General features: G+C 36.3%; 1 protein-coding gene across 1 annotated transcript; it reads right to left on the bottom strand.

The window, feature by feature from the left end:
• Positions 1–244: 244 nt before the first annotated feature.
• Positions 245–16,334, bottom strand: LOC100540676 (interleukin-1 receptor type 1-like). The gene is made up of 9 exons (XM_010727852.2): positions 15,994–16,334; positions 13,736–13,925; positions 12,646–12,820; positions 11,557–11,622; positions 8,721–8,841; positions 7,611–7,756; positions 5,862–6,005; positions 4,949–5,113; positions 245–4,087 (listed from the first exon to the last, which is right to left on the bottom strand). Exons 1-9 carry the CDS (start codon positions 16,317–16,319, stop codon positions 3,729–3,731), a joined length of 1,692 nt encoding a protein of 563 aa, XP_010726154.1. The 5' UTR covers positions 16,320–16,334; the 3' UTR covers positions 245–3,728.
• Positions 16,335–17,166: the final 832 nt, after the last annotated feature.

Here is a 17,166-nt window from a genome sequence, read left to right as displayed (position 1 = left end):
GCTCTGGGCAGCCTGGTCTGGTGGTTGGTGACCCAGCACATAGCAGGGCGGATGAAAGTAGATGATCTTTGTGGTCCTTTTCAACCCAGGCCGTTCTATGATTCTATGATTCTGTGATTCTATGATCATATGATACAAATAAAGCAGTATGTCCAAAATACTTCAAATTCTTAGGACAACTGTTTGCTATTGTTCATTTTCAGCGTGCGTTAGTGGAGAAACGAGAAAAAAGCAACACTGTAAGAAAAAATTAGGTAGTGTTTTATTGAATTAAAAACAACCTTTCTTCAAAGTGTCTTTACATAACACACATGAAAACTTCAGTCATACAAATATATCAAAACAAACAATTAAGAGTATTTTTGGCTCAGTAAAATAACTTTCCACTAAAGGAAGGCATAACAAGTAGCAGTTCTTCATAAACACAAAAACTGAAGAGGCCAGAGGTTGGTGGAATTCCATTGGCTGGCTTGCAAACTGTCAAGGTGGAAATGCAAAGTCAATATTAGTCCTCCAAGTAAAAATATACTTCCAGTGTCTAGTCTTCACATTTGATATTGAGATCTTCTGACAAAAGACCAAGCTATACAGCTTCTGTCCCACTAAATTCTTTTATCAATGTGAACCATACCAATTAGCACATTCACCTTGTCCAGATGAATTTCAGTAACTTGAAATGGATCTCAAGACTCTTTTACCATGATGGACTATCACCAAACAAACACTATATTGAAAAGCAGATCTAGTGCAACAGCTAAATAAATGTGACACCTCATGACCAGAAGTGTTTCTCCCAAGACAATTCTGTCTTGAATAAAACATTGAATGAGAACAGAAGATAAGCATGTGAATTGGTTTATACATGCATGACATTCTTTGATAAAATATTCCAGCACCAAAACAGTTGGAAATACCCTGACATTTCCCATGTACTTTTTTCCCCCCTCTTGTCCTGAAATAGAATCTCATTCCATTCTGGTCAGATATACACTCAGCTCACAAAGCTGAGAAAGCAGAGATTATCAAATTTCCAGCATACACCAAGGTAATCAAATAACTTAAAGTGGGAAAGGAAGTTATTTCCATTGGCTTTGTCACCTGTGAGGCACAATACAAAGGTCACGCCATCCTATGGCCACTGGGCAGTTCTGAGGGATGGCACCTCAGACCATCAGTTTCTTTTGGTTGAGGATAGGGAAGGAAGAATAGAGCTATGACTGGAAAACAAAAAACAAAAAAACCCAAAAATAACACTATAGTGTCAAAATGAAGGAAGCGATATTCAAAGACTAGAAGAATTCTGAGGGATGCAGAACATAAGTTTTTCAGATGAAAAAGTGGTATCAGAGATATCAAAGGACCAATTCAAAGGAATAATTTCTGCCTAATACCATATTAGCAGCAGCATTTGAGAACAGCTTGGAAAGCTGTTGGAAAACAAAGGAATTTTACATAGTAGTAAGCTGATTGTTCTGCAGTATGTAATAAGATTTACCAAAATTTGAGTTGGGGAAAAAAAGGTTCTGCAAAACAGAAGTTAAGAGGACATGAACACAAACAGAAATTCAGAATCACAAGCAGAAATTAAAGGCAGATCCGAAACTCGTGTTGCAAATCAATCATCACAGTCTGATCAGATGCCTTCTCTTGAAATTCTGTACTAGGACAATTATTAACACTAGAGCAAACAATCACAAAGGAATTAGTGTACACAACTGCAGAGATTTATTTTTTTTTTTTGCTTCCTTCATTCTCTCAATTCTCTCTCAATCTCTCTGCCTTACATATAACTACCTACCTATTTTGCAACTGTTACATAACCCATAAACTTCAGTTTATTAACCAGCCTTGTGCCTTTCTCCTACCCACACACCATTAGCAGAGCTGTCATATTTTTTCCTTGAGAACACAGGCAATTGGTCATTACATCTACATTTTAAAAATCACAAAAACAGTTCAATACTTTTCTTCTCAGAACATTTTTTTGTTTTGTTTTTAAAAAGGAACTAGTAATCAAAAGTCACTAGCAGCAAAACCAAGCAATGCCTGTGTATAATAACTTGAACCACAGGCTAGTTTCCAGATAGCATACAGTTCACCAAACTCTGAAATTTTCTAAGTTTGTTCACAAGAAGCATCTATGCCTTATACTTAGACTACATAGTCCACTTGTAAGAGATAAACACTGAAGCTTCCATACAAAACTAAATCTCTAACTTAGAATTGGAAACTTGAGCAGAAAATGAAAAGCACAGGTGGTTTAACTCTCACATCTCTTATTCCTGTAAATCTTCTATCTACAAACATGACATTTCTTTGAAAACAGGAAGTCCCCCTTCAAGAGAATTTATCATTACAAACTGTGTCACTGTTACACATGAGTCTTAGCTTCGGAGTTAACAAATCCAAGTTGTACATAAAGTTGCTAAAAGAGCAAAAGAAAGAAAGAGGGAAAGAAAAAGCATTCAGCATCCACAATAAGTTTTAACAGCTTTCGTTCCCAAACAACCATCTGAAAGCTGTGACTCCAGTGTAAACCCATTAGACTCCAGCCATCTTTCTCTCTCTGGGCAACTGTGTTATTTCAGCTCTATTTTCTAAATGCACATAGAGCTACCAAGCATGACCACTCTATCCTTTTCCTTTTCCACTGAACAATGACCCTTCCAGGAATGATAAACTCACTGATGTGGGAGAACAGAAAAGCATCTCTGTCACATTAGTCTGTTCAGGTAGCTCAAGCTTTCAGAGCTGACAAATCCTGGAGCCAGTACCCTGGGTGGGAATGGGAAGGGAAACATGCTCACTTCCAGCATCAGCAATACGTGGAGACAACCCTGCTTTATAGTCTGTGCCTGAAGCAGTTTTGGTCCCTGAGATGTCAGGGACAAAGCCAACAATTCTCTAGTCTGCATGAGAGAATCAGTCATGAGCTCGTAGCTCCACATGGTAATAAAGGACAAATACACTAAGGCACTTAACAAGATAAAAGTCCTCTGGACATTAAACATTTTAAGACTAGGAACAGCAATACAACGATACTTCTAATGATGTCTGAACGGCATTAGGGGCCGAGAACCATGCAGTTCTTTAAATGTAACATAGATCAAGAAAGAGAATTTACTCTTTGTCAGGCTGAATAGCATGCTGGGGAAGTTGGGATTGTCTTTTACCTTTTCTCTCAGGTGATACCACACAGATGCACTAACAGTGATGGTATTATCTTTGAGCAAAATGAACACAGCAGCAAATAAACTTGTAACAAATAAGATTCATGTCATTTCATAAAACAACAAAAAAAACAATCACCAGCATCAACCAAGTCCATTATATAACATCACAATTATAATTAATTTATACAATTTCCTTCATACTCATCCTTTAATTGCTAGAAAGTATTTTTCTGGGTCTTTCTTATTGTTTTCAAAAATTAAAAAATGCTTTAGAAAATCACAGTGCAATTCTTGGAAGAGTCCTTAAGTACTTCCTAAAGGTTTCCATGCCATCACTGTGCTGTTGATGACATTTCAAGACATTCTGCTGATGTGGTCAGAAGAAAATATGATTCACGTCTGTAGATAAAGTTGTAGTACCTTCAATCCAGAAAATTTGGGTGAGATTGTTTGTACAAAACAGATACGTATGACCTGCTATCAATCCATCACCAATTATATAAACTTTGTCAGTCACTGTCATTTTTCTGTTGTTGCTTGAGGAGAATTCAAGTCTTATGGTGACAAATGAAATCCTGATGAAGATCCATGTTTTCTGGATGGCATGTGATAACGCACTTTTTTCCAGAACTTTGTACTTGCTGAGTGTGACCTTTCTGAGAAGTCCCCTTTCCATCGGATAGCTCCATACTTTTGCTTAACATATTTGATGGATTCTGGCATGTTTGCATAATCTTCTATTTTTTCAAGTTCAATCAGAATTATTTTTATACCATCCTGGATAAGAGCATTATACACAGCAAGATGTTTTTCAGATGCATCTTCTAGAACACCATAACATGATGGTTCTGGTACTAAGATAATTATTACTCTTCTACTTTGATGGATTTTTTCATCAGTAATACTGATCACAGCTGCAGAGAAAAAAAAAAGTTGAGCAAAATTAATTATAGAATGGAATCATAGAATGGCCTGGGTTCAAAAGAACCACAATGATCATCTAGTTTCAACCCCCTGCTATGTGCAGGGTCACCAACCATCAGACCAGGCTGCCCAGAGCCACATCCAGCCTGGCCTTGAATGCCTCCAGGGATGGGGCATCCACAACCTCCTTGCGCAACCTGTTCCAGTGTGTCACCGCCCTCTGTGTGAAAAACTTCCTCCTAACATCTAACCTAAACCCCCCCATGTATCAGTTTAAAACCATTCCCCGTCATCCTGTCACTATCCATCCTCATAAACAGTTGCCCCTCCTGTTTATATGCTCCCTTCATATGCTGGAAGGCCACAATGAGGTCTTCTCAGAGCCTTCTCTTTTCCAAGCTAAACAAGCCCAGTTCCTTCAACCTTTCTTCATAGGAGAGGTGCTCCAGCTATTAAGATGGTACCCATACATTCCAACTGCTTTGTTTACTGTTTGATATTTGAGCCAACACACTTTATCTCATAAATAAGGACAGGATAAGAGTGTGCAAGCTGTGTTAGCTGTCAAGAGTAGATTTGGCCAAAGCAACACAACCTGACCACATGAGAGTAGATGTTAAGAAGTTCTGCATAAAAAGAGCAATCAAAACCATAGACCTAGATAAAGCTATGACCTTTTCATGTTAATAGCTTGTTCTGATATGCAAATTTTTGTTACATGCAAATGGAAGACAAAGCAAATAATGGTCCGTGGAAAGACATTGAAAGACTCCTGTTCCTGAGTTATATTTGCATCTTACTTCAGCTACCTATGAGAAAACTTGAGTATTATTTGTTTTCAGATAGCTCACCTTCTCCTGCTAAATCATTCCTCCCAAATATAAAGAGGTTATATCCACACTGTCTTTCTAAGACTTCTGGAAGTATCTTCAGAGCAAAAATATCGGATGAGTACAAGCAGCTTTCTCTGTTCTTTGGATATAGAACATAAGCATCATAGATCTTTCCATCTGAAACTAAAGAATGAGCAATAAGAATAATATACTTTTAAAAAAGAATTCCAAAGACATAAACAAAAAATATATTGCTAAGTTCTGTTTCATCCCCCGCTTGACACATTACTCTGGGTTCTAATCTTATTATTACCTAAGCATGCATAATTATATTGAGCCTGATATATTTGTAGAAATGGGACTCAAGAATTCACTATGTTGGTTCTGAACAGGCAAGAGATCCGTAAATTAAATATATTTGAGTATTCTTATTCAACCCTAAATTAAAAAAAAAAATGCATTACCACTGAATTATCTAGAAAATAGCTGTTGCAATGGGACAATTGAGTGCTTTAGAATTCCAGCAGCCATGTAAATATCAGATCATTCTTGTAACCAAAACACAACCACTTAGATGCAAAAAAAAAATACTTGGCAAACTTCAAGATCAGAAGCACATTTAGTATGTCAGAAAACACAACTTCAGAAAGACCAGACATAAAAGACTTCACAGAAGGCCCAATGAATATCAATATATCTAGTAGATATTTTCTGTTTCCCTACTGATGTAGCTGTTCTCAGGTGTTTGGAAATGGCCCATACTTCAGCATGCCGCTCTTACAGACAGCACACCATCCAATGTTATTCTGAATGCTAGGACACGACAGAGAGAAAACTCATGAGAAATTACCAGTCACACTCCATGGAAACAATCTGCTCCATGCAACACACAGCGCTCTCAAAGTACGCCTGCACTACTACATAAACATACCTTTTTTACCCAGGAAAGGATGGCAGGAGCTCCGATACCAAAGCACAATATCAATTTTAAAGGTCTTGTAGATAACGAGTATAAGAAATAATAAAAATATCAAAGAAATTCCTCCTCCAATCAAGTAACCCCGAATGTTCTGAACTGCAGTAAAACATGGGATAAAAGGAGAAAAAAGAAAAACAAATGAAAATAGAGTTATAGATGAGAAACAGAAAAAGAAATGTTAAAAACTCTCTATCTTTTTTCAAATGTTGTTTAGTCAATAAGGGATTGAAAATACAATGAATGACAAAACTGAAATATTTTCATGCATGCTTTTTACAAATACTGTCATTTGACGTGTCAGATTTTATCTTTCAGAGAAAAGGTACCTTAACAGTGGGACAAAAGAGGCTTCTCTCAGCCAATACACCAAAATATTAATGTATATCTCATTGTTACAGTACAGTGAGAGTTCTAGTACAAAATTTGATCGGTCAGAAAGCAAGGAAGTCAGAGATGGCTTCCTGACTATGCTGCTTTTTCCAGACTGATCACCCATTGTACCCAGCCTCATCAAAGATCCACCACTGAACCTCCTACTTTGTCGTCTTCAATAGATCAAAAAACAACAAGTAAGAAAAAAAAAAAAAATGACACCCACAAACAATTCCACAAACTACAATTTTTAGTTGATGCACTAAAATTCTGGGGTTAATTGCTCCCCTGACAATCTTAGTTACGGTAAGCAAATAATTTGTTTATACTTCTGTAGCAAGCTAGAGCTCTGATCCACTTTCAGTCAATTATTGTTTACAGTGTTGCCAGTTTGAAAATAACCTCTGTCAAAGGATTGGCTCACAGTTGACCAAGTCAGCTTTGCCACTCAGCAGACCAGATAATCTTCCATAGCTAAATCAAAAAATAAAATAAGTGGTCGCTTATTAAATCTGGTGGTTTGCTTTTCTGTGCATCTGTTCTTAACTGCAAAGAATGAAATTCTTGAGCATTGAATCTGCGGTTTTACATGCTCATTTTATCTTTAGCATAAGGCTTTTATAATAAAAAGAAAGATTTCAGACTAGTCAGCAACAGATCAATCATATCCTGTCTCTGAGCCAATTACAAGATATCCAACAAGCTCCCAGTCAATATGCATGAGTCTAGAAGGTGGTAACAAAGCACATGCATCAGTAATCCCACAACTTTTCCAAACAAACTATTTCATAGCTTCACTATCATCCTTCAGATCTTTTCCTATTATTAAACAACTTTTTCTTATCCTGGCAACCTGAGCCCATTCCTTGCTAGTGAAGGTTAGAACAACCAGATCCACAGATGTATTTGTTTTCTTTTAAGGCATAGTTCCATTCTTAGTTATGTCCCCTCTTGGTTCTCTAAGAGAATTGGCCATTTTCACTGTTCTTCTGCGCATGCTATCTCCTCTGACCCACATGCCAGTGTGCAAAATGAAGCACAATATTCTGCCAAGGACTCATATTTGCTTCAATGTAATTTAAATGTTTCATTGATTTTTCCCAAACACCAAACAGGAGAAAGCAAAGCACATTCCAAGTGATATTTTCTTTGAACTTACTGTGAAAAGGAATATGAGATAAAGATGCCACAAAGGAAGATACTGAATTGTACTGCCCGCTTAGCACAAAGGTACATTGCACAGTTTTAGCTACAAGTAATGTGGTGTCAAACTAATTGGGAAGCAATCATCAATGATCATCATAATTTTACCAAGATGGGGCATCTTACCTGGGTGTTCCAATTTGATGTATGATGTAAATTCTTGAGAATCATAAAAGAAGTGACAGAAAAATTTATAAGTATAATCCTTTAATTTCACTTCTGAAATGTTAAATTTTGTTCCAGACACAGCAATCCCATGAGGCATTCCCTCTCTTTCATTGGGGGAAAAAAAGAAAAAGAATTAGAAAAGAAGCATCAACAGAAACTGGAATCACATAAAAAAAATCATTTTAAAAACAGTATTCAATATGACACTATCCAGTTTTTGCACTGATGATGGAGACAGCAATGCTTCTGCATGACTCTGAAATGGCCAGTTGATTCCAGACTGATCACCCATTGTACCCAGCCTCATCAAAGATCCACCACTGAACCTCCTACTTTGTCGTCTTCAATAGATCAAAAAACAACTAGTAAGAAAAAAAAAAAATGACACCCACAAAAAAACCCCCTCCATCCTTCTCTACACTTAAAGAATTATGGTTAGTGGTAGTGGTTGATGTGATGATAAAACAGACAGCATACCCACAATTTGCTACAGTATAGATTAGTCACTCAGAAACAAAGATCCTTCTGTTTCGGAAGAAATTACTATGTTTTTCTGGTTTAATTTGTACTTAATTTATTTAAAGGAAAAAAATATATAACCTAAATATTCTCCAACAAGGTCTTCTCCTCTGTGCACTTCAAAATCAACAGCTATATCTGTATTTGAAAACAGGTCAATTTAACAAATAAAAATAAACAGAGTGATTTATTTTTTTTGGCCTTAAAATATCTTTCCTTCTCATATTAATGATAGAGGACAAGAGGTAATCTTTTAGTAGAAGCGTTGCATAAAAATAAATACATAAATAAGCCTTACAAAATGATACATTTCATAACAACTTTCTAAAGGTCTGAATATAGTTGCTTCATGCCATTTGTGTTTTTAAGAAATTGCTTATATTTTTTAAATCAAGCATTAAGGATATAATGTACCAGAAGCAGATTTCTAATCATTCTTTGAATGACTACTGCCATTAACTACTAGTCAACTTTACAGTGAATTCACCACAAATTACTACCAATTGCATCACACAGAAATGCACTTAAGTTCAATGTATAAGAACGTACTCATAAAACTGTTCCCTGTAGGTGCTGTCAAAGCTATCAACATCTTCATCATTAACTTGCCAGTATGGAAGCAAGCCGTACACACCACTTGATACATTGCATTCCATGACTATATGAGAGCCTACAAAGCAAAACAAAAAAATTAAATACAGCAATTGAAAGTCTTGTAACAAAAGCAGATTCAAGTGTTAGGGGAACAGCTGGAAAAAGAGGGGTAAGGAAAAACCCACTTACCTTACAAAAAGCAGAGTCCATAAAACTCATCCATTTCTACTCCACTGTTGAGTGTCTCCAACCTGGATGTGAATTCCACCCTAAATGTAGGTATCTGAATGTTCATGTCTACATGTGAACTAAATATCTAGTAAAGGAGTGCACCTCCACTGGAATCTGCTATTGGCATGGATACCTAAGCCTTTCCATCTGAATGGCTCTCTAGATTCCTCTGACTACACTTAAAGATCTCCCAGGCTTAAATTAGTTGCCTGTACACAGTGTGATAACATGTCAAAAAACATCTGTATGAAGCTCCAGATCTTCAGGAAACCTGCACAGCTGGAGTAGTCAGTTCAACCAAAACAGCACTAGACATCTATGAATAGGCAACTGAATTAAGCCCCTATTAATAACAGCACAAGTTCAAGTCCTTAAGTCATATGTAGGCACCCATAGGTAGGTATCTATGACCTGGAGCTGCATCCTATTCTTAGTGACCATGCATACTGACATCAGATCATTGTCTTTTGGCCAACATTGTCCACTGGAATGGTTTGTGATTACACTCACACTCTGCTTTCAGAGCAAGTTCACCCATCCGTAAGTTCCCTTGCCATCAAGAATCCAGATCTTACAGTATGAGTATCATACAGTAGCATTAAGAAAGCAAGTCAAGTTGCAGAATGTATTTATTGCCAATGTACCTCAAACAGTTCCATTTACGAGAACGGAAGCATCTTTCATGGAGTCCTTTCCTTCTTTATTTTACCAACAGAAGTTATGTAATGATCTCAGGGTTTCATTTCCTAGAACCACAGATCTAGACGCTTCCACCAAAGGATAGTCTCTATCAAAAGCATGCATGTGAACTAAAGGTTTATTCCAGAGTAATTACCAGAACAGAGTTTACATAGAAATCATAGATTCTCCTCAATCATCTCCCTCCAGAATAGAGTTTGCTCTTCCTTTAAAGAGTCTCTCTGTCATCAAGAAACATTTATTTTGTGTTAATTCTTCAGCCACAATAAACCCACCTTGTGGGTGAAGGCCTTGTGTTTCCCTTTAATCCCATGTATGACTGCTTTCTCAATGTCTGTGAAGTAATTAAAGCTGGGTTTGGATGCCTTAGATCAGTTAGGATGGACAATAATGTAACAGCAAGTTTTAATCAACAATGTTTAAGCTTTAACAAATTTGGACCGAAATGCTCATCTAAAACACAGTCATCTAAACAAAAAGTCACAGGTGTCCCATAACAAATCTTTATATAAGCCAAGAATAACAGGCAGTCCCTGGAATGACAATTACTTGATCTTCCATTTTCTCAGTAAGTACTATCAAAGCATTAAAAAAGTCCTTTATGCATTCAGTAAATTAAAGTGCCTTTTAAGGGCCTATGCTGATCAGACCCCTGAATAGTGGTTTGACTACCATAAGTGTGATGTATATAAGAGTAATCCATAATTCTCTGGCTTTGATTTCCATATGATGCTAGAGCCCCAGCACAACCTTTCCTCTGGTCTTCCTTAATATTTTTATTAGCAGTTATAACTGCTTCCTCAAAACAGTGCCAGACACGTTAGACCTCTCTGCATTAGGAAATTGCAACAGCCACTCACATTTCTCCAAGATTAGTTAAAGCCCTTTTTAATCAAAGATTTTTATTGGAAACAGTTCTAATTGGTACAAAATGATTTTAAAAAAAAAAATCACAATTCTTACAGTTTCAAAACTCATTCTTCTAGGCTACACCAGTACAACACATTTATTGTATACATATTGTATACAAATGTGCAATCTAAACATGTATAGGTCTTCTTAGGAAAAGACTCTCACACTACATTCTTAGCTCATTGATTCACAGAATAACTCACGTTGGGCAGGACCTCAGTATGATTCTAGTCTAGTTTCCTGTTCAAAGCAGGGCCAGCTATGAAATCAGCTCAGGCTTCTCGAGAGCTTTATCCAAACAGGTTTTGAAACCTCCAAGGACAGAGAATGCACAGCTTCTCTGGGCAAATCCACTGCCTGGCTGTCTTCATTGGGAAAAAGTTAGTTCTTGTATCCAGTCAGAATCTCTTTTGTTTAAGAAATTTCTAAGATTAACAGTATCTGGATGTCCATGAACATTTCAACGCTTCACAGAAGATCAGTATCCAAAATCTTTTAATTCCCTAGAAGGGCATTAAGATTCATCTGGAAAATCCATTTTCCAGAGAGAGTAGAGAGATAGGAAACATACAGGACAAGAAAAGCTACTGAAAATGGTCAACTGGTAAATATCCTAACATGTTGCATATACATAACTATATTTCCAGGGATACTGAAGATATGCCAGGACACAGGCAGTGAGAAGTGGTACAAAGGATAGATTGCCATAATCAAATATAGACACATCCAACCTGACATTGCTGGTCAAGAGACTCTATTAGGTGCACTCTGTTATTCTATCTGCAAACCACTAGCAGGAAATCATGTTCAGTCATCTACCCTCCTCAGTGCACGTGTCTACATACCAGTCTTGCAGAAATCAGCTGAACTGTTAATATGTTATTTCAGAAAGGTAGGGAGTTTATCTGTTAACTAAATTTTAACAATTTCTTAAATATTCACTACTTACCAAGTTCCACTTCAATTGTATTGTTGTTTGGATAAATAAACTCCGGTCTCATCTTCAGTGGACTTTCTGAAAGAAAATAAATAAATAAATAAAACCTCTGGGCAATACGAGTTTCACAACTTACTCTAACTGAAAGTTTTGCAATGTTTTTGTTTTATTGTATGGTTCTATTGTAGCACCAAATCTACTGCCAGTTTCAAATTTCCAGTAGAAAATCTCTAATGAGATTTGCTGCACTCCGACTAAATTATTCTTTTAGCTTCCAAGACAGAATATTTCAGTTTACCTTACTTTTTTTTTTAAGTCTTAAATTCTGTGAAAATTTATATAGATGTAATACAAAACCACATAACAGAAACAAGATCAAAAATAATGCAATGAACTTTGTCAGAGAGATAGATAAGGAAGAGAAAGAGGAATTATCACAATGACTCAATCTTCTTGGTTGGGTGAGTATCTGTTTAAGTAAGAGTTAACAAGCACACACTTAAGCTAGGCTAGAATTGTATCATTTTGCAATAATAAAGAGACTCATTGCTATCAAGCTACTGCTCTTGTATTGTCTATCTAACCTAAGAGTACTGACTCAATCTAAGAAGATGGAAAATACAGCTCTAGCCAACTTTTCTGAAAGGGCTACTGTCATGGTAGAGATCAGGTCACCATTAAGGCTGTCTACAAAAACAAACTGACCAGTAGGGCTACAAAAAGTTCTGCTGTCCTGATCTCAATAAAAATTACTTGTTTGGTTTTGGTTTAATGGTTGTTTACATGGTTGTTGGTTGTTCTTTTTTTTTTTGGCAGAAACAAAACCACCACCCCAGTAACCACTGTTTCTTTCCATTCCTAACCTCAGATTTCTCATTTCCCTATGACAATTCTTTCTTAAAAGCCATGTTCAAGGGTAGCACTATGCATTATTGCACTTTAATCACTGCATTCAAGGAAAAACTGATTTAAAGAAAATTTGCAGACCTAATCCCACAGAGCTGAAAAGTGTCATGCCAAATTGCTTATGTCTATATACAAATAACTTACAAATAAATAGAACAACAAAAAAAAAAGAGAATAAAACCTCAGTGTGGTTACCTTTAACCTCCAGATTCATGGTGCGTGAAACATTATATTGTTTTCCCATGAATGTATATACCATACGGCATGTGTAGTTTCCTTTGTCTTGTATAGTAGCATTGAGGATCAATATGGCATTTTCACCCTCTGCCAAAACAAGTCGCTTGTCTTCAAGAAATCCAGACTTACACTCCTAGAAGTATCAAAAATACCTGTGATTTAGGAGGACTTATCACGCAAATGGACTAAAAGTCATTGCATTTGTAGCAGAATTTAGAGAATGCGTGCCTACATTTCTATTTCACTGAGATGAAATTGAGCTTTTGTAGCAGTGACTCATGATGTTGGATGTATTATCACTTCTGTGGCAATGGCAAATGCAGTGAGAAATTCCTTTATTTTCCACAGCCTATAAACAGTTTAGAATCACTTCATCTCAAAAGAGCCTTGATGCTACACCTGTTCATTTTATTTCAAATATAATACACAGGCCCATATAAATACTTGAAAGCCAGCATCAGAATTAAGAGTTGAACTGCTCTAGAATTATACCTCAACATGAAAAAAACCTATACCTTTCTGAGTCTGCATAGTCTACACAATATTTTGCTGGATTCAGAGCAAGAGGCATAAGAATACTATGCTATAATCAACATATTGACAACCCTGCATATAACAGGGGGATTGAAACTAGATCATCATTATGGTCCTTTTCAACCTAGGCCATTCTATGATTCTATGACAGTGAATAAGCTTAATATTCAGAGAAAATGAAATAGCTATGCAGAGCCCAGTATTTAAAGAAACACAAGTTTTTAAATTCATCACCTCCATACCTTACCTACCAACTTACTAGCTACATCAACTGCAAATTTCACAAATCAACAAACAAAAGCGACATACATATAGGACTCTTCTAGAACTTACAGCCTAAATGTTGACATATTGTCTTTTTAAATATGTATCTCTTGCTAACTGTGGCAAGATAGATGCCATATTCAAACTGTAGAGTAAACTTTTTCTTTCTAAAGCTTCAATTCACAGTTGCTTCATAGCACACTTTAAAAAGAATATTTCCTTCTATATCTTAAATAGATATGTACAATACCTTATACCAATGTATTTCAGGATTAATATTGTCTTCATCTTTAAAGTTTTCTAGATCAGGACATATAATCTTTCCAGCATTTGCACTCTTCACTATTTGGTCATACTTCATTTCTCCATTAAAACACAAATCATTATCATTCTTAAAAACTTTTAAATTTATAATTTTTTGTTTAGAGCGGTTAAGACTCCTGTAATGAGAAGACCAGACAAGTCAGGTCATTAACAACACAGCCTCTGTTTCCAGCAAGTCAAGAAATTTATAAAGAGACTTTAGGACTTAAAGGGATTTTAGTGTCTTCACCAGCTTTGCCTCTATCACTATTGCTACAGTCTCTCCAGCTCTTAAACATTACCCTCAGTTCCTCCCTCACTTTCTGTTCCAGATCAAGAGAGATGGGAATAACTTCTTATGCTGTGTAGTGAACCGAAGTGAAATCTGCTCTGGAAGTTTCACCAGAGGAGAATTCAGAACTTCTCACAGCTGACACTGTGGAGCCCAGAGCAGCAACCTAGCTTTTGTTTTCAGCTCTATCTTTGCCCATACACATTAGTGCAGGGTCACCCAAACCATAACTGCTCTGGAACACTTTCAGTCTCAGCTGAACTCAAAGTAAATAGAAGAAGAAAATGGGCTGATCTCAGTAATGATAATCTTTGAAGGGGCAAGGAATAACTTCCAGCACAAGACAGACAAAGCATTTGAATAAGACATACACCAAGGTAGAAAATCAACATGAAACTACTTCTGACTGAGATCTCACAGAACACCGACAAGAATTTGTGGTGTCAAAGCTCTGCAGAAGATGTGGTACTACAAGACAGAAATCTGAGACAGAAATAAAGAAATAGCCATTATTAACTGCTGTTCACTCTTCATTTCTTCACGGCATGCTAAGTGAGATGTTTTCAGAAGAGAGATACATATTTTCACAGACTTGGCTACAACTTCAGTGTGCTGCACTTTGATAATTTTTAAGATTAAATCTTAAATGCATGATGCACAAAACATAGCCTACAATTAATACAAGTGAGCTTTACTGTATGCTTTTTGGCATGCTGCTATTACAGAAGCCAAACTTAGGAGGTCAAAGGCCCAAGAAAACACAAAGCAACCATGGCTAAATTAAATCTATGTTTATGTATTTCTAGTTAGCTTTGAAATGGTTGCATTTCTTCCCTATTTCAATTTTGGATTCATTTCTGAATCTAAAGCAAGAAGCTGCAACAGCCTGTGACCTGTGCCTACACTGAAAGTTCTTCCTGATCACTGTTACTACACTCACATCCTAAATCCCTTCAACATAACTGGTGTGCTGTATGCACAGCAGTACATGTAACAACATACTAGTAAGATAAGATTTGGGTTATCTGAAAAGATTTGCATTTGTTGTTCTTGGTGTGATGAGGCAAGACCATGACAAAAAAAAAAAAAAAAACAATTTCTATGTGCCTTGTTGGCATTAATTTCCTGTTCAGCACACAGTGGATTTCAGCCACCATAAGTAAAAGTTGACCACTTGAAGTGGTAATTTCCAGTGCACTAATTAAAAGGAATCTATTTCTTTTCTTTCTTCTCCATGCATTTAAATCTTTTTAACAATGCTGGGGAAACAATATTCTCTCTATCTTTAAAGATGTCTAGCACACTGCTTTTCTCTTCATATGCGTTCTCATTTTTGACAAATAGCATTTGTCAAATTTTTTTATAATAAGACAGATAAGAATGGTTTTCTGCTTCTCAGTTTGTAAATTGCCCAAAGGATCTCCCCAGAATTGCGAAGCTATCCAGGAAGTCTGTATGCGTTGATAGTCTGTAGCATACAGAGTTTGCTATTCATAGCTCCTTCCTCCATTTAATCACATTCAAAAAAAAATTAAAATGTCATTCTGATCTGCCGCTATCAAACAGCCATATGAACACAGGAATAGCTGAAGGAGTTAAGACTTTTTACAGTGATCTTTTACTTCCGCCAAGACAAACAATGAAAACAAACAAGAAAAAAAAAACCCACACCATGGTCAATATTATTGTCCTTTAACATAAAAAGTTTCCTGTATGAAACACTTCTGCAATGCCAAATTCAACACATTTGGAAGAAAAAAGGCAGCACACAAAAAGCGTGGTCAAGATGTTGCTTTTAACTAATCTAAGATCACTTTCCTAAAAAAAAAATAAAAAATCATCATCTGTACTTCGAGGTCCCACAGATATTACTACACTGTAAGCATTAGTAATCCATTTGTTTCACTCCTTACCTTACTTCACATTCATAAAGTCCAGAATCTTCAAGTGTTGCAGGAATAAACCAAAGCAAGCCCTTCCTCTGATGGATCCTGGCATGTCTCTCCGTGGTTATCGGTGTACTACTACCATTTTTATACCAAGTCAGATTGTAATCAGAGTGAGGCATTGGCAGTGTAATTACTGGGCAACTGATAGCTGTAGGTTCTCCAACAAGAACAAAGTAATTACAAATAACACATTCTTCTATTAAAAAAAAAAAGAGAGAGAGAGAGAAAGAAAACTTACTAATGCTTTTAATCTGTATATTTCTAAGAAGTATCAATATCCACATAACCATTTCAATTCAAAATAATTAAATTTTCCATAATTATTTACCATTAAAACATTGGAACACTACTGTTTTTATTTCTTCAGTACCTTCTTGTTGAATAAGCACATACTTTACAAAGCTTAGGTCAAAACTTCTCTCAGATACCACAGTCAGCAATAGTCACACAGCAAACCATGATATACGAAGATATGTGAGATTTGCCAGGCAATAGAAGCTTCACATCTTCCACACCCTTCCTATTTCAGCACAATAGCACTTATGTAGAATTACCAGACTCTTAGTTGATACTGTCTACAAAAGACACAGTGCAAATGGTAGCAGCATGGAACTCTACACACTACTCTGGCCATTATGACTGTAAAGCCAAAAACAAATAAGGGGGGGAAAAAAAGGAGGAAAAAAAGAAGAGTCTGACCTGAAGCACATGACTATATGGAATTAGATCAAGATCTCTACATAAATAAAATTAAGTCCGTAAACCAACACATAATACAATCTAAATTTGAAGAGATGAGGTTTTTAGATTAGGAAATCTTGACTATATTATTTCCTTACTGTATTTGCAGTTTCTCTCCTCTCTGTCCAAAGCACCATCCCTTTATAATTATGGCTATGTAACAAGTCGACATTACACAGTCGTGTGTCTTAATAAGGAGTTTCTAAGCATCAGTTTAAAAAACAAGACAGGAGGAAAGAATGACAAATATTGCAAGAAGTCATCAAGAAGTCTATATGCTTAAATTTTTTTGAAAATACCCATTTCTCAGAGTCAGCCAGTTGGCCATGAAGCACATTTTAAAAGCTTCTGAATATCTGCATATATATGCAACACTGAATTCATAGGAGGGAAAAA

The sequence above is a fragment of the Meleagris gallopavo genome, chromosome 1 (genome assembly GCF_000146605.3).
Source record: "Meleagris gallopavo isolate NT-WF06-2002-E0010 breed Aviagen turkey brand Nicholas breeding stock chromosome 1, Turkey_5.1, whole genome shotgun sequence".
NCBI classification, from domain to species: domain Eukaryota; kingdom Metazoa; phylum Chordata; class Aves; order Galliformes; family Phasianidae; genus Meleagris; species Meleagris gallopavo.
This window is presented reverse-complemented; position numbering and strand designations above follow the sequence as displayed.